This window comes from Oncorhynchus nerka, linkage group LG17 (genome assembly GCF_034236695.1).
Source record: "Oncorhynchus nerka isolate Pitt River linkage group LG17, Oner_Uvic_2.0, whole genome shotgun sequence".
Taxonomy (NCBI): Eukaryota; Metazoa; Chordata; class Actinopteri; order Salmoniformes; family Salmonidae; genus Oncorhynchus; species Oncorhynchus nerka.
This window is the reverse complement of record NC_088412.1, coordinates 19,971,913-19,992,982: the sequence shown is the minus strand read 5'-3', so window position 1 is coordinate 19,992,982 and position 21,070 is coordinate 19,971,913. Positions and strand designations below refer to the sequence as shown.

Sequence of the window (21,070 nt, the reverse complement as noted above, 5' to 3'; positions counted from 1 at the left end):
AGGTAGTAACCCAGTGGGTAGGACAGAAGACAGACAGTTAGAACAGTAGGTAGTAACCCAGTGGGTAGGACAGAAGACAGAGTTAGAACAGTAGGTAGTAACCCAGTGGGTAGGACAGAAGACAGACAGTTAGAACAGTAGGTAGTAACCCAGTGGGTAGAACAGAAGACCGACAGTTAGAACAGTAGGTAGTAACCCAGTGGGTAGGACAGAAGACAGACAGTTAGAACAGTAGGTAGTAACCCAGTGAGTAGGACAGAAGACAGACAGTTAGAACAGTAGGTAGTAACCCAGTGGGTAGGACAGAAGACAGACAGTTAGAACAGTAGGTAGTAACCCAGTGGGTAGGACAGAAGACAGAGTTAGAACAGTAGGTAGTAACCCAGTGGGTAGGACAGAAGACAGACAGTTAGAACAGTAGGTAGTAACCCAGTGGGTAGGACAGAAGACAGAGTTAGAACAGTAGGTAGTAACCCAGTGGGTAGGACAGAAGACAGACAGTTAGAACAGTAGGTAGTAACCCAGTGGGTAGGACAGAAGACAGACAGTTAGAACAGTAGGTAGTAACCCAGTGGGTAGAACAGAAGACAGACAGTTAGAACAGTAGGTAGTAACCCAGTGGGTAGGACAGAAGACAGACAGTTAGAACAGTAGGTAGTAACCCAGTGAGTAGGACAGAAGACAGACAGTTAGAACAGTAGGTAGTAACCCAGTGGGTAGGACAGAAGACAGACAGTTAGAACAGTAGGTAGTAACCCAGTGAGTAGGACAGAAGACAGACAGTTAGAACAGTAGGTAGTAACCCAGTGGTTAGGACAGAAGACAGACAGTTAGAACAGTAGGTAGTAACCCAGTGGGTAGGACAGAAGACAGACAGTTAGAACAGTAGGTAGTAACCCAGTGGGTAGGACAGAAGACAGACAGTTAGAACAGTAGGTAGTAACCCAGTGGGTAGGACAGAATACAGAGTTAGAACAGTAGGTAGTAACCCAGTGGGTAGGACAGAAGACAGAGTTAGAACAGTAGGTAGTAACCCAGTGGGTAGGACAGAAGACAGACAGTTAGAACAGTAGGTAGTAACCCAGTGGGTAGGACAGAAGACAGACAGTTAGAACAGTAGGTAGTAACCCAGTGGGTAGGACAGAAGACAGACAGTTAGAACAGTAGGTAGTAACCCAGTGGGTAGGACAGAAGACAGACAGTTAGAACAGTAGGTAGTAACCCAGTGGGTAGGACAGAAGACAGACAGTTAGAACAGTAGGTAGTAACTCAATGGGTAGGACAGAAGAAAGCTATAACAGATGAGCTAGAAAGCAGTAGTTACATTAGAGCATTAGAGGTAGAGTTACCCATTGTAACAAAACATTTGTAACTCAAAACATGAGAGTTGCAAAACTTACAAGGTAGTATTATTAAGGAAGACAGGTGGCAATGTCCTGAGGGGAATATTTTAGTTACTAAACTGTTCAACCCCATTTTATGTGCACCTGCATGTGTGTGTATGATGCAATAGTGTTTGTGTATTTCATATATTCTGTGTGTGTTTGCGTGCGTGCGTGAGTGAGTGAGAGACAGTCTTTGGCATCATGGCACGTACTTGTGGTGAAGTGGCTATACTTAGCGAGTTCAGGGTTAGCTGACATCCATGAATCTGTGTGCTTGTTTTGGATGGCAGAGAGGACATTAGTCCTTAAGGATATTTGGCTTTCAAGACAGCTGCCAAAGTAAAGTTAGCCAGGCCAAGCAGGACGCACCGACATCCATCACGTGTCACACGCTCTCGTCTCTCTCTCCTGTCCTCCAGTCTACTCCAGGTCCACTGATGTCACCGCTATGTGGCACAGTGGCACCACCAAACATCTGATCAGAAACTGGCCTCCATCATTCCACCATATTAACACAGAGCTTCCTCAAACATTTCCGAATGGCCCAATCCATCTCTAATCCATCTAATTACATTCAGATTGCTAATACCCAGGCCTATGAATCAGCTCCGTCCTAGTTTTATGAGATTAGGGAACACAACAAAATGAAACTATTAGCTGTTTTCTGCAAACTTCGAGTTACCGGTTCGTGACACCAAAATCCTTCGGACATGCAGGCGAACCACTGCTTTTAATCAGGGCAAGGTGTCTGGTAACATGTCCGAATATAAACAATGCAGCTATTCCCTCCGCAAGGCTATTGAACAAGCTAAGCGTCAGTACAGGGACAAAGTGGAATCTCAATTCAATGGCTCAGACACAAGAGGCATGTGGCAGGGTCTACAGTCAATCACGGACTACAAGAAGAAACCCAGCCCAGTCACGGACCAGGATGTCTTGCTCCCAGGCAGACTAAATAACTTTTTTGCCCGCTTTGAGGACAATACAGTGCCACTGACACGGCCTGCAACGAAAACATGCGGTCTCTCCTTCACTGCAGCCGAGGTGAGTAAGACATTTAAACGTGTTAACCCTCGCAAGGCTGCAGGCCCAGACGGCATCCCCAGCCGCGCCCTCAGAGCATGCGCAGACCAGCTGGCCGGTGTGTTTACGGACATATTCAATCAATCCCTATACCAGTCTGCTGTTCCCACATGCTTCAAGAGGGCCACCATTGTTCCTGTTCCCAAGAAAGCTAAGGTAACTGAGCTAAACGACTACCGCCCCGTAGCACTCACTTCCGTCATCATGAAGTGCTTTGAGAGACTAGTCAAGGACCATATCACCTCCACCCTACCTGACACCCTAGACCCACTCCAATTTGCTTACCGCCCAAATAGGTCCACAGACGATGCAATCTCAACCACACTGCACACTGCCCTAACCCACCTGGACAAGAGGAATACCTATGTGAGAATGCTGTTCATCGACTACAGCTCGGCATTCAACACCATAGTACCCTCCAAGCTCGTCATCAAGCTCGAGACCCTGGGTCTCGACCCCGCCCTGTGCAACTGGGTACTGGACTTCCTGACGGGGCCCCCAGGTGGTGAGGGTAGGCAACAACATCTCCTCCCCGCTGATCCTCAACACGGGGCCCCACAAGGGTGCGTTCTGAGCCCTCTCCTGTACTCCCTGTTCACCCACGACTGCGTGGCCACGCACGCCTCCAACTCAATCATCAAGTTTGCGGACGACACAACAGTGGTAGGCTTGATTACCAACAACGACGAGACGGCCTACAGGGAGGAGGTGAGGGCCCTCGGAGTGTGGTGTCAGGAAAATAACCTCACACTCAACGTCAACAAAACTAAGGAGATGATTGTGGACTTCAGGAAACAGCAGAGGGAACACCCCCTATCCACATCGATGGAACAGTAGTGGAGAGGGTAGCAAGTTTTAAGTTCCTCGGCATACACATCACAGACAAACTGAATTGGTCCACTCACACTGACAGCGTCGTGAAGAAGGCGCAGCAGCGCCTCTTCAACCTCAGGAGGCTGAAGAAATTCGGCTTGTCACCAAAAGCACTCACGAACTTCTACAGATGCACAATCGAGAGCATCCTGGCGGGCTGTATCACCGCCTGGTACGGCAACTGCTCCGCCCTCAACCGTAAGGCTCTCCAGAGGGTAGTGAGGTCTGCACAACGCATCACCGGGGCAAACTACCTGCCCTCCAGGACACCTACACCACCCGATGTTACAGGAAGGCCATAAAGATCATCAAGGACATCAACCACCCGAACCACTGCCTGTTCACCCCGCTATCATCCAGAAGGCGAGGTCAGTACAGGTGCATCAAAGCTGGGACTGAGAGACTGAAAACAGCTTCTATCTCAAGGCTATCAGACTGTTAAACAGCCACCATTGAGTGGCTGCTGCCAACACACTGTCATTGACACTGACCCAACTCCAGCCACTTTAATAATGGGAATTGATGGGAAAAATGTAAATATATCACTAGCCACTTTAAACAATGCTACCTTATATAATGTTACTTACCCTACATTATTCATCTCATATGCATACGTATATACTGTACTCTACATCATCGACTGCATCCTTATGTAATACATGTATCACTAGCCACTTTAACTATGCCACTTTGTTTACTTTGTCTACATACTCATCTCATATGTATATACTGTACTCGATACCATCTACTGTATGCTGCTCTGTACCATCACTCACTCGTATATCCTTATGTACATATTCTTTATCCCCTTACACTGTGTATAAGACAGTAGTTTTAGAATTGTTAGTTAGATTACTTGTTGGTTATCACTGCATTGTCGGAACTAGAAGCACAAGCATTTCGCTACACTCGCATTAACATCTGCTAACCATGTGTATGTGACAAATAAAATTTGATTTGATTTGATTTGAACCATTTTAGAATTTTGGGGATTTATTGTAATCCGATTTGATTTCCATGTTCACCTGGTTTTACCTGGAAATGTCATTGTCAAATAGTTATGTTATAATGTAATTATTTGATAGTGAAGAACCAGAAATGACCCATTTATTGTATATAGTTTATACATCGAGTGGGGCAAAAAAGTATTTAGTCAGCCACCAATTGTGCAAGTTCTCCCACTTAAAAAGATGAGAGAGGCCTGTAATTTTCATCACTCGTACGCTTCAACTATGACAGACAAAACGAGGGGAAAAAAATCTAGAAAATCACACTGTAGGATTTTTAATGAATTTATTTGCAAATTATGGTGGAAAATAAGTAACAAAAGTTTCTCAATACTTTTTTATATACCCTTTGTTGGCAATGACAGAGGTCAAACGTTTTCTGTAAGTCTTCACAAGGTTTTCACACACTGTTGCTGGTATTTTGGCCCATTCCTCCATGCAGATCTCCTCTAGAGCAGTCATGTTTTGGGGCTGTTGCTGGGCAACACGAACTTTCAACAAGATGTTCTATGGTGTTGAGATCTGGAGACTGGCTAGGTCACTCCAGGACCTTGAAATGCTTCTTACGAAGCCACTCCTTCATTGCCCGGGCGATGTGTTTGGGATCATTGTCATGCTGAATGGAAGGAGGTTTTCACTCAAAATCTCACGATACATGGCCCCATTCATTCTTTCCTTTACACGGATCAGTCGTCCTGGTCCCTTAGCAGAAAAACAGCCCCAAAGCATGATGTTTCCACCCCCATGCTTCACAGTAGGTATAGTGTTATTTGGATGCAACTCAGCATTCTTTGTCCTCCAAACACGACGAGTTGAGTTTTTACCAAAAAGTTATATTTTGGTTTCATCTGACCATATGACATTCTCCCAATCTTCTTCTGGATCATCCTCTCTAGCAAACTTCCGACGGGCCTGGACATGTACTGGCTTAAACAGGGGGACACATCTGGCACTGCAGGATTTGAGTCTCTGGCGGCGTAGTGTGATACTGATTATTTTTTAATTTTGTAACCTTTATTTTACTAGTCAAGTCAGTTAAGAACAAATTCCTATTTTCAATGACGGCCTAGGAACAGTGGGTTAACTGCCTGTTCAGGGGCAGAACGACAGATTTGTACCTTGTCATCTCGGTGATTCGAACTTGCAACCTTTTGGTTACTAGTCCAACGCTCTAACCCACTAGGCTACCATGCTGCCCCTGATGGTAGGCTTTGTTACTTTGGTCCCAGCTCTCTGCAGGTCATTCACTAGGTGCCTACGTGTGGTTCTGGGATTTTTGCTCACCGTTCTTGTGATCATTTTGACCCCACGGGGTGAGATCTTGGGTGAGGCCCCAGATCGAGGGAGATTATCAGTGGTCTTGTATGTCTTCCATTTCCTAATAATTGCTCCCACAGTTGATTTCTTCAAACCAAGCTGCTTACCTATTGCAGATTTGGAGTGTGACTGTTTGAGGTTGTGGACAGGTGTATTTGATACTGATAACAAGTACAAACAGGTGCCATTAATACAGGTAACGAGTGGAGGACAGAGGAGCCTCTTAAATAAGAAGTTACAGGTCTGTGAGAGACAGAAATCTTGCTTGTTTGTAGGTGACCAAATACTTATTTTCCACCATATATTGCAAATAAATTCATTAAAAATCCTACAATGTGATTTTCTGGATTTTTTTTTCTCATTTTGTCTGTCATAGTTGAAGTGTACCTATGATGAAAATTACAGGCCTCTCATCTTTTTAAGTGGGAGGACTTGCACAATTGGTGGCTGACTAAATACTTTTTTGCCTTTATTTTTTGCTTCTACACCTGCATTGCTTGCTGTTTGGGGTTTTAGGCTAGGTTTCTGTACAACACTTAGTGATATTGGCTGATGTAAGAAGGGATATATAAATACATTTTATTTAATTTAGCTGTCTACATTCCACCACAGACTGAGGCTGGCACTAAGACCGCATTCAATGAGCTGTATTCCACCATAAGCAAACAGGAAAACGCTCATCCAGAGGCAGCGCTCCAAGTGGCCGGGGACTTTAATGCAGGGAAACTTAAATCAGTTTTACCAAATTTCTACCAGCATGGTAAATGTGCAATTAGTGGGAAAATATACTCTAGACCACCTTTACTCCACACACAGAGATGCGTACAAAGCTCTCCTTCACCCTCCATTTGGCAAATCTGACCATAACTCTATCCTCCTGATTCCTGCTTACAAGCAAACATTAAAGTAGTAAGCACCATGAAGCCATGAAGTGCTTTGAAAGGCTGGTCATGGCTCACATCAACATCATTATCCCAGAAACCCTAGACCCCCCCCAATTTGCATACCACCCTAACAGATCCACAGATGATACAATCTCTATTGCTCTCCACACTGCCCTTTCCCACCTGGACAAAAGGAACACCTATGTGAGAATGCTATTTGTTCACTACAGCTCAGCGTTCAACATCATAGTGCCCTCAAAGCTCATCACTAAGCTAAGGACCCTGGGACTAAACACCTCCCTCTGCAACTGGATCCTGGACTTCCTGACGGGCCGCCCCCAGGTGGTAAGGGTAGGTAACAACTCATCCGCCAAGCTGATCCTCAACACAGGGGCCCCTCAGGGGTGCATACTCAGCCCCCTCCGTTATTCCCTGTTCCCTCATGACTGCACGGCCAGACACAACACCACACCAACACCATCATTAAGTGAGCCGATGACACAACAGTGGTAGGCCTGATCACCGACAACGACGAGACAGCCTGTAGGGAAGAGGTCAGAGACCTGGCTGTGTGGTGCCAGGACAAGAACCTCTCCCTCAACGTGATCAAGACAAAGGAGATGATTGTGGACTATAGGAAACGGAAGACCGAACACACCCCCATTCTCATCGACGAGGCTGTAGTGGAGCAAGTTGAGAGCTTCATGTTCCTTGGTGTCCATATCACCAACAAACTAACATGGTCCAAGCACACCATGACAGTCGTGAACAGGGCACGACATAACCCATTTCCCCTCAGGAGACTGAAAAGATTTGGCATGGGTCCTCAGATCCTCAAAAAGTTCTACAGCTGCAGCATCGAGAGCATGGTTGCATCACTGCCTGGTATGGCAACAGCTCAACCTCCAACCGCAAGGCACTACAGAGGGTAGTGCGTACGGCCCAGTACATCACTGGGGCCAAGCTTCCTGCCATCCTGGATCTCTATACCAGGCAGTGGCAGAGGAAGGCCCTAAAAATGGTCATAGACCGTTCTCTCTGCTACCACATGGCAAGCGGTACCGGAGCACCAAGTCTAGGTCCAAGAGGCTTCTAAACAGCTTCTACCCCCAAGGCATAAAACTTCTGAACAGCTAATCAAATGGCTACTCAGACTATTTGCATTGCCCCCCCCCCCTTTACGCCGCTGCTACTCTCTGTTATTGTCTATGCATAGCCACTTTCATAACTCTACCTACATGTACATATTACCTCAATTATCTCGACTAACCGGTGCCCCCGCATATTGACTCTGTACCGGTACCTCCTGTATGTAGTCTCGCTATTGTTATTTTACTGCTGCTCTTTAATTACTTGTTCCTTTTGTGTCTAGTTCTTATTCGTGTTTTTTTAACGACATTGTTGGTTAGGGGCTTGTAAGTAAGCATTTCACTGTAAGGTCTACTACACCTGTTGTATTCGGTGCATGTGACTAATAACATTTGATTTGATTTGAATAGGGTTATACCTGGAATAAAAAAAAAAATTTCCTGGAACCAAAAACGTTTCTTCAAATGGTTCTCCTATGGGGACATCCAAATAACCTTTTTAAGTTCCAGATAGCACCTTTTTTGTGTAGAGGTGCTGAACACTGGGGAGCAGTTTGGACAGGTGTGGGAAAATAGCCTTGGCCAACCTTTAGACACAAATACCCACAAATAGTGCAATGTTATATAGACACAGCACAGAGCCATGAAATTTGGTCTCTCACTCTCTCCGCGGTATACACAAGTAGGGCTGTGCCTGGTCGTTCAAGTCCAACTAAAATAGATGTTATTAACCCACTTCTCACTTTTTCCCTCAGTCACAAACACGTTAGCTATTTATGTTAAATCCACGCAACAGTGCTACTTGTTCCTGTAGGATCAGTCCAACCCACAGTATTATTAAGGAAAGGAAGGACACTGTCACTGCATTCGCAGTAAGTGAATGTGTCTATAGGGTGAGTGACAGCCAGGGGATTGTTTTTGTGACTATGGAGCTATGTTGTTGCAGCAGGGCCTGTGGTATTAGGTTTCAAAAAAGGGGGGGGGCTGGTAGGGCAGCCAATTCAAGCAAGCAATGGGATGGCCACCCACACTAAGACAGCTATTACTGAGTGTTAGGTGGCAAAATATTATGGAGTCATGGTGCTAATGAAAAAGATATTGGTTCATGAAGAATTATCACACACACACAAACAAACACACTCCCCCCTCCCCACCATACACACAATATTTGCACTGTGGCAAAATGTCACCTATTATATTTGAACCACCCAACAGATGTGTAAAGGGCTCCAACACAACACAGCTGATTTACTATTTATCCTACCTGCACATCCTGCTGAGGCACTGTCACAGCCATGAGGCTCAAATCACTGAGCCATTGACCCTGGCTCAATATCCTCTGTCATCAGAGATGCTATCTAACCTTCTTCTGGGTGGGCTGGTGTGAATGGTTCCCTTACTACTAGACCACCTCACCCTCTCTCTGTCAGCACACCTGTCAAGTCCCAGTCCCACCAAGCTCTTATCAAGCCTGACATCTCAATGCATTGCTTGGCACTGGACTTAGAAAAACACTCATATTACTTTCATAGTATGAAATGGTAGATAGATAGTGTGTGTGTAGTAGTCTTAGTAAAATGTGATAGTAATATGCTTTGGTCTTAATGAACTAGTTTGAATGTTTTGCGTCTTCTTCCCCAGCCCTGTTCTCCTAATTGTTGTCTGTAACTGCTTGTGTTCTGGTCCACAGGAGATTGTCCTGGTGCTGTTCTTTGGGACAGAGTACGTGGTGCGGCTCTGGTCTGCCGGCTGCAGGAGCAAATATGTGGGGATCAAGGGACGACTCCGCTTCATCAGGAAACCCATTTCTATCATAGGTGCACCTGGCTTATCCTTTATTAAATCTCACACAGTCAGACACCGTTGTTACATGTTTTTAGCCCTTCTTTTTGGGGGTCAAATTTGATTACTTCTGCTGTTATGTCTACTAGGGGAGAACCGGGACAAAAGTATCACTTTTTGTTTCTTAATTACTCACAGATCGATAGCACTAAAGAGACTATATTTTATGACTAACAACTTGTGTATGTCCTCTACCATTAGCAACTGTAATTTCATTTCTGAGGTAAGTGAGTTGAAATGAAATAGACTACCGCATAGTTAATTTTGCACCTGCCGGCGGGAGTAAAATCTGGCGAGAAGTGCACAATATCTGTCTTATCTCCATGTTTCTGGTTTGTAAGTGCTCTTTACTTTCAACAAAAGTACTATCAGCCATCATTTCATGAATAATTCATGCTATAGGTTAGAAATGTATGAAAAGGAGCCATCTCAATGTTGCGCAAACACAATATTTTCCCTTACAATATTAATCAGACTAAAATTGATCAAATAATAGCTACATTAACCATAGTAGGAGATGTTCTTCAACATTTTCAATTTTTCATGCTTAGCCCTACCAATCACCTGTGCTCCAGTTGTCCTTGTCATGCCGCTCCTCGTGTCTTGATAGAATAAACATTTGTATTATTTTCCCAAACTGCAAAGTAATCAGGCTTATCACATTTCCATGGCTTGACACAAGGTAATTAACCCCCAGAATCATATATATTTTTAACCACTAACATGTCAATAAAAGCTTATGTTGGAAGCTGATCCATCAAGTCATTTGATTAAGGCATAATTCTAACGATGTCATATATCATTTTCTAACCTGTTGATATTTTGCTAACATTATAAAAGCAATATAAACTAGAGGAGACAATGGCCTGTGCTTAAACATTTTTTTAAATTCCAGGTCATCAGTTAACATTGTGTTACTTTTGACGGGGGGTTGCAGGGAGCAGTGTGTTACTTTTGCCCTGTGTGACTTTACCGGCTCTCTTCTTACTTCTTCTACTATTATGTCTACTACTTTTGTTGTTCAATGGCAACTTAAACATTTGAAGATTATGAGCTAGATGCCAATGCTAATGTACAGGTGTATCCCTGTATCCCCCAGATCTGATAGTGGTTATTGCCTCCGTCGTAGTGCTGGGTGTAGGCTCCAATGGCCAAGTGTTTGCCACATCTGCTATCAGGTACTGGGTGTGGTAAATTTTAATATTTAACCTGGTTTTCCAGAAATCCTGGTTGGAGGATCCCAGATATCCTGCTTATTCACCTCCTGATTGCGGGAAAGCCTCCAACCGGGATTTAGGGAAAACCAGGAAATGTATTGAAAGTTCCTGCAATTTTGCAACCATAATTACAAAATATATATAATGAGTGTGAATATAGTGAATATAATATTGTAATATTAGTGTAACATTTTGTGTTGTACTGTAATTGTGTTTTTGTTGCAGAGTAAAACAAGTGGAAGAGAGTAGAGGTATATTAGGCTAAGGTTTGATTGACATTGGTTGCCTTTTATCTCCATGATTACAGGGGAATCCGCTTCCTCCAGATTCTACGCATGCTGCACGTGGATCGTCAGGGAGGAACATGGAGGCTTCTTGGATCGGTAGTCTTCATCCATAGACAGGTGGAGATCCCTTTACATCTGTTGGCTCATTTCATATCATAATGATGTGCAGTAGTATGAGCTTACATGAAGTTAAATATCAAAAGGTTATCTGGAATATAATGCTGTTTTTAGTAGAGTGAATTAATCTACCCTGATCTTACTTGATCTTACTTGATCTAACTGGATCTACTTGTCTACTGTACCCTGAGTAGGCTTCTCATAAAACCTCAGTCAAACAAGCAGATTCAAATAAAAAGCAAGGTAGATGAGATGGCTAAAGACGTGGTTAGTCATGGCTTTGAAAATAAAACATAAAACAACTATTGTTGGACATTTCTTAACCAAATAAGGACACTGTGGTCAGATGATGGGTTCACATTGCTGCCATTTCTTCCAGAGGATTAGTGCACTTGTTCTGTCTGAGTTACCCTGCCTCCTGCCTAGCTTGTCTGGTTATGGGTAGACTGAGGCAGACGTCTGTCCATGTTGTCCATGCTATATTGCCACCAGTGATTATCACAGGGCCCGTTGCACAATCACAGATTCCTCTGATACTCTCACTAGGAACTGCAAGGCTTTATAAGGAGAGAGAGGTAGAGAGTCAGGTTTAACAGCTTTCCTTTCCACCTCTTCATGTGTTTCCCCCTCTTTGTTTGTATTCTAATTTCAAGTCATCTGGGGTTCTTTTGAAGACATCCTCTTTTTTTTTCTATCTTTAACAGGAAGCTGTGAGTTATTTCTCTGTGATGTGCACTGGGTCTACTGCTATTATTTTAGGGTTGAGGGTTTAGGGTTTACATAAATAGGGGAGATTAGGAATTTGGTATTTTATTGTGATCCCCATTAGCTGTTGGGAAAGCAGCAGCTACTCTTCCTAAAGATGAAGTCTTCTGTCTGTGTGAAATGATAGAGAGAGAGTCATATGCCTCCTCTTTCTATGTAGTCATTGCACGCTCTAGGCTTGATCAGACTATGTGTTGTAATGATTGATGTTATGGACAGATATCATTAGTTTGATTCACACCTGCAATGTAAAATGTGTAAATAATGTAAAGAAATACATGTAACACCTATCTATACATGGTCTACTGCACATTACAAGTGACATACTCCACTCTCTATCTGCATTTCCTCTGTTGTAGGAGCTGATCACCACGCTGTACATCGGCTTCCTGGGGCTGATTTTCTCCTCCTACTTTGTGTACCTGGCGGAGAAGGATGCTGTGGATGAGGAGGGAAAGACTGGCTTCTCCAGCTACGCTGATGCCCTGTGGTGGGGCGTGGTAAGGCATAGTATTAGAGCTGATGTCCTGTGGTGGGGCGTGGTAAGGCATAGTATTAGAGCTGATGCCCTGTGGTGGGGCGTGGTAAGGCATAGTTATAGAGCTGATGCCCTGTGGTGGGGCGTGGTAAGGCATAGTATTAGAGCTGATGTCCTGTGGTGGGGCGTGGTAAGGCATAGTATTAGAGCTGATGCCCTGTGGTGGGGCGTGGTAAGGCATAGTATTAGAGCTGATGTCCTGTGGTGGGGCGTGGTAAGGCATAGTATTAGAGCTGATGTCCTGTGGTGGGGCGTGGTAAGGCATAGTATTAGAGCTGATGCCCTGTGGTGGGGCGTGGTAAGGCATAGTATTAGAGCTGATGTCCTGTGGTGGGGCGTGGTAAGGCATAGTATTAGAGCTGATGTCCTGTGGTGGGGCGTGGTAAGGCATAGTATTAGAGCTGATGCCCTGTGGTGGGGCGTGGTAAGGCATAGTATTAGAGCTGATGTCCTGTGGTGGGGCGTGGTAAGGCATAGTATTAGAGCTGATGTCCTGTGGTGGGGCGTGGTAAGGCATAGTATTAGAGCTGATGTCCTGTGGTGGGGCGTGGTAAGGCATAGTATTAGAGCTGATGCCCTGTGGTGGGGCGTGGTAAGGCATAGTATTAGAGCTGATGTCCTGTGGTGGGCGTGGTAAGGCATAGTATTAGAGCTGATGTCCTGTGGTGGGGCGTGGTAAGGCATAGTATTAGAGCTGATGCCCTGTGGTGGGGCGTGGTAAGGCATAGTATTCGAGCTGATGCCCTGTGGTGGGGCGTGGTAAGGCATAGTATTAGAGCTGATGTCCTGTGGTGGGCGTGGTAAGGCATAGTATTAGAGCTGATGTCCTGTGGTGGGGCGTGGTAAGGCATAGTATTAGAGCTGATGTCCTGTGGTGGGGCGTGGTAAGGCATAGTATTCGAGCTGATGCCCTGTGGTGGGGCGTGGTAAGGCATAGTATTAGAGCTGATGTCCTGTGGTGGGCGTGGTAAGGCATAGTATTAGAGCTGATGTCCTGTGGTGGGGCGTGGTAAGGCATAGTATTAGAGCTGATGTCCTGTGGTGGGGCGTGGTAAGGCATAGTATTCGAGCTGATGCCCTGTGGTGGGGCGTGGTAAGGCATAGTATTAGAGCTGATGCCCTGTGGTGGGGCGTGGTAAGGCATAGTATTAGAGCTGATGCCCTGTGGTGGGGCGTGGTAAGGCATAGTATTAGAGCTGATGTCCTGTGGTGGGGCGTGGTAAGGCATAGTATTAGAGCTGATGTCCTGTGGTGGGGCGTGGTAAGGCATAGTATTAGAGCTGATGTCCTGTGGTGGGCGTGGTAAGGCATAGTATTAGAGCTGATGTCCTGTGGTGGGGCGTGGTAAGGCATAGTATTCGAGCTGATGCCCTGTGGTGGGGCGTGGTAAGGCATAGTATTAGAGCTGATGTCCTGTGGTGGGGCGTGGTAAGGCATAGTATTAGAGCTGATGTCCTGTGGTGGGGCGTGGTAAGGCATAGTATTAGAGCTGATGTCCTGTGGTGGGGCGTGGTAAGGCATAGTATTAGAGCTGATGTCCTGTGGTGGGGCGTGGTAAGGCATAGTATTCGAGCTGATGCCCTGTGGTGGGGCGTGGTAAGGCATAGTATTAGAGCTGATGTCCTGTGGTGGGGCGTGGTAAGGCATAGTATTAGAGCTGATGTCCTGTGGTGGGGCGTGGTAAGGCATAGTATTAGAGCTGATGCCCTGTGGTGGGGCGTGGTAAGGCATAGTATTAGAGCTGATGTCCTGTGGTGGGGCGTGGTAAGGCATAGTATTAGAGCTGATGTCCTGTGGTGGGGCGTGGTAAGGCATAGTATTAGAGCTGATGTCCTGTGGTGGGGCGTGGTAAGGCATAGTATTAGAGCTGATGCCCTGTGGTGGGGCGTGGTAAGGCATAGTATTCGAGCTGATGCCCTGTGGTGGGGCGTGGTAAGGCATAGTATTAGAGCTGATGTCCTGTGGTGGGGCGTGGTAAGGCATAGTATTAGAGCTGATGTCCTGTGGTGGGGCGTGGTAAGGCATAGTATTAGAGCTGATGTCCTGTGGTGGGCGTGGTAAGGCATAGTATTCGAGCTGATGCCCTGTGGTGGGGCGTGGTAAGGCATAGTATTAGAGCTGATGTCCTGTGGTGGGGCGTGGTAAGGCATAGTATTAGAGCTGATGTCCTGTGGTGGGCGTGGTAAGGCATAGTATTAGAGCTGATGTCCTGTGGTGGGCGTGGTAAGGCATAGTATTCGAGCTGATGCCCTGTGGTGGGGCGTGGTAAGGCATAGTATTAGAGCTGATGCCCTGTGGTGGGGCGTGGTAAGGCATAGTATTAGAGCTGATGCCCTGTGGTGGGGCGTGGTAAGGCATAGTATTAGAGCTGATGTCCTGTGGTGGGGCGTGGTAAGGCATAGTATTAGAGCTGATGTCCTGTGGTGGGGCGTGGTAAGGCATAGTATTAGAGCTGATGTCCTGTGGTGGGGCGTGGTAAGGCATAGTATTAGAGCTGATGTCCTGTGGTGGGGCGTGGTAAGGCATAGTATTCGAGCTGATGCCCTGTGGTGGGGCGTGGTAAGGCATAGTATTAGAGCTGATGTCCTGTGGTGGGGCGTGGTAAGGCATAGTATTAGAGCTGATGTCCTGTGGTGGGGCGTGGTAAGGCATAGTATTAGAGCTGATGTCCTGTGGTGGGGCGTGGTAAGGCATAGTATTAGAGCTGATGTCCTGTGGTGGGGCGTGGTAAGGCATAGTATTCGAGCTGATGCCCTGTGGTGGGGCGTGGTAAGGCATAGTATTAGAGCTGATGTCCTGTGGTGGGGCGTGGTAAGGCATAGTATTAGAGCTGATGTCCTGTGGTGGGGCGTGGTAAGCAGAAGAGGCTGGTGAGGGAGGACGGCTCAAAATAATCAATGGAATGGAATGATGGAATGGCATCAAACACATGGAAACCAACCAGCCCGTCCTCCCCATTTAAAGTGCCACCAGCCACCACTGGTGGTAAGGCATAGTAATAGGATAGTACTGTATATAGCAGACACGTTTATCCAAGGCAACTTACAGAACAGTGATATACAGTGCATTCTTTTTAATACATTTGTAAAAATGTCTAAAAACCTCTTTTTGCTTTGTTATTATGGGGTATTGTGTGTAGATTAATGAGGAACATTTTTTATTTCATCCATTTTAGAATAATGCTGTAATGTCACAAAATGTGGAAAAGGGGAAGGGGTCTGAATACTTTCCGAATGCACTGCACATTTTAGCATATGTGACCTAAGCGGGACTCAAACCCACAACCCTAGATTGAATCTCCTCTATTTCAAGTCAAATCAAAGTTTTTTTTGTCACGTACGCCGAATACAACAGGTGAAATGCTTACTTACAGGCTCTAACTAAAATAGTGAAAAAAAATGTGTGTGTGTGTGTGTGTGTGTGTGTGTGTGTGTAGGTAAGTAAAGAAATAAAACAACAATTTCCACCATTGCGCTTGTTTTGTGGTGTGTATCTGTCGGGGTCCCCCTCTAGCTTGAGTGGTTCTGGAATACCACAAAGAAACAAGTTGCTAATCCAGTTTCAGTTACACAAAGCTACTTTTACACAAAACAATTTTTTATTTAACCAGGTAGGCCAGTTGAGAACAAGTTCTTATTTACAACTGTGACCTGGCCAAGATAAAGCAAAGCAGTGCGACAAAAACAATAACACAGAGTTACACATAAACAAACATACAGTCAGTAACACAATAGAAAATAAAAATAGAAAAATCTATGTACAATGTGTGCAAATGTAGAAGAGTAGGGAGGTAGGCGATAAATAGGCCATAGACGCCTATTTATTAATTACAATTTAGCATTAATACTGGAGTGATAGATGTGCAGATGATGATGTGCAAGTAGAGATACTGGGGTGCAAAAGAGCAAGAGGGTAAGTAATAATATGGGGATGAGGTAGTTGGGTGTGCTATTTACAGATTGCCTGTGTAGAGGTACAGTGATCGGTAAGCTGCTCTGACAGCTGATGCTTAAAGTTAGAGAGGGAGATATAAGACTTCAGCTTCAGAGATTTTTGCAATTCGTTCCAGTCATTGGCAGCAGAGAACTGGAAAGAAAGTCGGCCAAAGGAAGTGTTGGCTTTGGGGATGACCAGTGCAATATACCTGCTGGAGCACATGCAACTGGTGGGTGTTGCTATGGTGACCAGTGAGCTGAGATAAGGCGGGGCTTTACCTAGCAAAGACTTATAGATGGCCTGGAGCCAGTGGGTTTGGCGACGAATATGTAGTGAGGGCCAGCCAACGAGAGCATACAGGTTGCAGTGATGAGTAGTATATGGGGCTTTGGTGACAAAACGGATGGCACTGTGATAGACTACATCCAGTTTGCTGAGTAGAGTGTTGGGGGCTATTTTGTAAATGACATCGCCGAAGTCAAGGATCGGTAGGGTAGTCAGTTTTCTGAGGGTATGTTTGGCACCATGAGTGAAGGAGGCTTTGTTGCAAAATAGGAAGCAGATTCTAGATTTAATTTTGGATTGGAGATGCTTAATGTGAGTCTGGAAGGAGAGTTTACAGTCTAACCAGACACCTAGATATTTGTAGTTGTCCATATGTTCTAGGTCAAGAACCATCTTGATTAGTGATGCTAGTCGGGCTGGAGGGTGCGGGCAGCAATCGGTTGAAGAGCACTTAGTTAGTTAGTTTTACTTGCATTTAAGAGCAGTTGGAGACCACGGAAGGAGTGTTGTATGGCGTTGAAGCTCGTTTGGAAGTTTGTTAGCACAGTATCCAAAAAAGGGCCAGATGTATACAGAATGGTGTCATCTTGTTAGAGGTGGATCAGAGAATCACCAGCAGCAAGAGCGACATCATTGATATATACAGAGAAAATGGTCGGCCCGAGAATTGAACCCTGTGACACCCCCAAAGAGACTGCCAGAGGTCCAGACAACAGGCCCTCCGATTTGACACACTGAACTCTATCTGAGAAGTAGTTGGTGAACCAGGTGAGACAGTCATTTGAGAAGGGAAGGCTATTGAGTTTGCCGATAAGAATGTGGTGATTGACAGAGTTGAAAACCTTGGCCAGTTTGATGAAGATGACTGCGGTTATGATATCGTTTAGGAACTTGAGCGAGGCTGAGGTGCACCCATGACCAGCTCGGAAACCAGATTTCATAGTGGAGATGGTACGATGGGATTCGAAATGGTCGGTGATCTGTTTGTTAACTTGGCGTTCGAAGATTTTAGAAAGGCAGGGCAGGATGGATATAGGTCTATAACAGTTTGGGTCTACAGTGTCTCCCCCTTGGAAGAGGGGGGATGACCGCAGCAGCTTTCCAATCTTTGGGGATCTCAGATGATACGAAAGAGACGTTGAATAGGCTAGTAATAAGGGTTGCAACAATTTCGGCTGATAATTTTAGGAAGAGAGGGTCCAGATTGTCTAGCCCAGCTGATTTGTATGGATCCAGATTTTGCAGCTCTTTCAGAAAATCAGCTGTCTGGATTTGCGTGAAGGAGAAGCGGGGGGGAGGGGGCTTGGGCAAGTTTCTGCAGGGAGTGTTGTGTTGTTGGCCGGGGTAGGGGTAACCAGGTGGAAAGCATGGCCAGCCTTAGGAAAATGCTTATTGAAATGATACATTTTTGTAGATTTATCGGTGGTGATAGTGTTTCCTATCCTCAGTGCAGTGGGCAGCTGGGAGGAGGTGCTCTTATTCTCCATGGACTTTACAATGCCCCAAAACCTTTTGGAATTAGTGCTACAGGAAGCACATTTCTGTTTGAAAAAGCTATCCTTAACTTTCCTAACTGACTGAGTATATTGGTTTCTGACTTCCCTGAAAAGTTGCATATCGCGGGGGCTATTCGATGCTAATGCAGAACGCCACAGGATGTTTTTGTGCTGGTCAAGGGAAGTCTGGGGTGAACCAAGGGCTATGTCTGTTCTTAGTTCTACATTTTTTAAATAGCGCATGCTTGTTTAAGATGGAGAGGAAAGTACTGTTGAAGAGAAACCAGGCATCCTCTACTGACGGGATGAGGACAATATCCCTCCAGGATACCCGGGCCAGGTTGATTAGAAAGGCCTGCTTTCTGAAGTGTTTTAAGGGAGCGTTTGACAGTGATGAGGGGTAGTCAGTTGACCGCAGACCCATTACGCATGCAGGCAGTGATCGCTGAGATCCTGGTTGAAGACAGCAGAGGTGTATTTAGAGGGCAAGTTGGTCAGGATGATATCTAAGAGGGTGCCCATGGTTACGGATTTAGGGTTGTACCTGGTAGGTTCCTTGATAATTTGTACCCTTACAGACAAACTAACATGTTGTAGCCGAGGCGCTTTCAAGGGTATATGACTGTGATATATATAACTTCATGGCCTGGCCCTTGCGGTCATACATACTTAAAGGACCATTATTCTGCATTATGAGTTGATGTTGATTTTTCTTATCGTTTTAATGAAAAACTGAAAAACTGAAAAATGTGAAGGAAACCTGCCTTAATGACTACCGCCCAGTAGCACTCACGTCGGAAGCCATGAAGTGCTATGAAAGGCTGGTCATGGCTCACATCAATACCTTCATTCCAGAAACCCTAGACCCAATTTGTATACCACCCCAACAGATCCACAGATGACGCAATCGCACTCCACACTGCCCATTCCCACCTGGACAAAAGGAACACCTATGTGAGAATGTTGTTCATTGACTACAGCTCAGTGTTTAACACCATAGTGCCCACGAAGCTCATCACTAAGCTAAGGACCCTGGGACTAAACACCTTCCTCTGCAACTGGATCTTGGACTTCCTGATGTGCCGCCCCCAGGTGTTAAGGGTAGGCAGCAACACATCTGCCACTCTGATCCTCAACACCAGGGCCCCTCAGGGGTGTGTGTTTTGTCCCCTCCTGTACTCCCTATTCACCCACGACTGTGTGGCATGACTCCAACACTATCATTAAGTTTGCTGACAACACAACAGTGGTAGGCCTGATCACCGACAATGAGCCTATAGGGAGGAGGTCAGAGACCTGGTAGTGTGGGGCCAGGACAACAACCTCTCCCTCAATGTGAGCAACACAAAGGAGATGATCATGGACTAAAGGAAAAGGAATGCCGAACAGGCCCCCATTAACATTGACGGGGCTGTAGTGGAGTGGGTCGAGAGTTTTAAGTTCCTTGGTGTCCACATCACCAACTAACTATCATGGTCCAAACACACCAAGACAGTCGTAAAGAGGGCACACCAGCTTTTCCCCCTCAGGAGACTGAAAAGATTTGGCATGGGTCCCCAGATCTTCAAAAAGTTCCACAGTTGTGCCATTGAGAGCATCCTGACCGGGTGCATCACCGCCTGGTATGGCAACTGCTTGGCATCCGACCGTAAGGTGCTACAGAGGGTAGTGCGTACGGCCCAATACGTCACTGGAGCCAAGCTTCCTGTCATCCAGGACCTCTAGACTAGGCAGTGTCAGAGGAAGGCCCAAAAAATTGTTGAAGACTCCAGTCCCGGCAAGGGGTACCGGAGCGCCAAGTCTTGGTCCAAAAGGCTCCTTAACAGCTTCTACCCCCAAGCTATAAGACTGCTGAACAATTCATCAAGTGGCCACCCGGACTATTTACATTGACCCCCCCTTGTTTTTACACCGCTGCTACTCGCTGTGTATGATTTCAAATCAAATCAAATCAAATGTATTTGTATATAGCCCTTCGTACATCAGCTGATATCTCAAAGTGCTGTACAGAAACCCAGCCTAAAACCCCAAACAGCAAGCAATGCAGGTGTAGAAGCACGGTGGCTAGGAAAAACTCCCTAGAAAGGCCAAAACCTAGGAAGAAACCTAGAGAGGAACCAGGCTATGTGGGGTGGCCAGTCCTCTTCTGGCTGTGCCGGGTGGAGATTATAACAGAACATGGCCAAGATGTTCAAATGTTCATAAATGACCAGCATGGTCCAATAATAATAAGGCAGAACAGTTGAAACTGGAGCAGCAGCAAGGCCAGGTGGACTGGGGACAGCAAGGAGTCATCATGTCAGGTAGTCCTGAGGCATGGTCCTGGGGCTCAGGTCCTCCGAGAGAGAGAAAGAAAGAGAGAATTAGAGAGAGCACACTTAAATTCACACAGGACACCGAATAGGACAGGAGAAGTACTCCAGATATAACAAACTGACCCTAGCCCCGACACATAAACTACTGCAGCATAAATACTGGAGGCTGAGAAAGGAGGGGTTAGGAGACACTGTGGGCCCATCCGAGGACACCCCCAGACAGGGCCAAACAGGAAGGATATAACCCCACCCACTTTGCCAAAGCACAGCCCCCACACCACTAGAGGGATATCTTCAACCACCAACTTACCATCCTGAGACAAGGCCGAGTATAGCCCACAAAGATCTCCGCCACGGCACAACCCAAGGGGGGGGGGGGGGGGGGCCAACCGCTTGGTATTGCATAGTCACTATTCCCCTACCTACAAATTACTTCGACTAACCTGTACCCCTGCACATTGACTCAGTACCGGTACCCGCTGTATATAGCCACGTTATTGTTATGTAATTTTCTTGTGTTACTTTTTATTTTATTTTTTACTTTAGTTTATTAAGTCAATATTTTCGTAACTCTATTTCTTGAACTGCATTGTTGGTTAAGGGCTTGTAAGTAAGCATTTTACGGTAAGGTCTAC

At 45.8% G+C, this 21,070-nt stretch overlaps 1 protein-coding gene across 1 annotated transcript in view; it reads left to right on the top strand.

Annotated features, from left to right (window-relative positions):
* Positions 1-7,169: 7,169 nt before the first annotated feature.
* LOC115144870 (potassium voltage-gated channel subfamily KQT member 1-like) overlaps positions 7,170-21,070 on the top strand; it is a 55,312-nt gene continuing 41,411 nt past the window's right edge. Inside the window, exons 1-5 of the mRNA XM_029685968.2 lie at positions 7,170-7,313; positions 9,328-9,454; positions 10,579-10,657; positions 11,004-11,100; positions 12,225-12,365. Of these exons, the coding sequence (XP_029541828.2) occupies positions 7,170-7,313; positions 9,328-9,454; positions 10,579-10,657; positions 11,004-11,100; positions 12,225-12,365 (588 nt within the window). The remainder of the gene's footprint in view (positions 7,314-9,327; positions 9,455-10,578; positions 10,658-11,003; positions 11,101-12,224; positions 12,366-21,070) is intronic.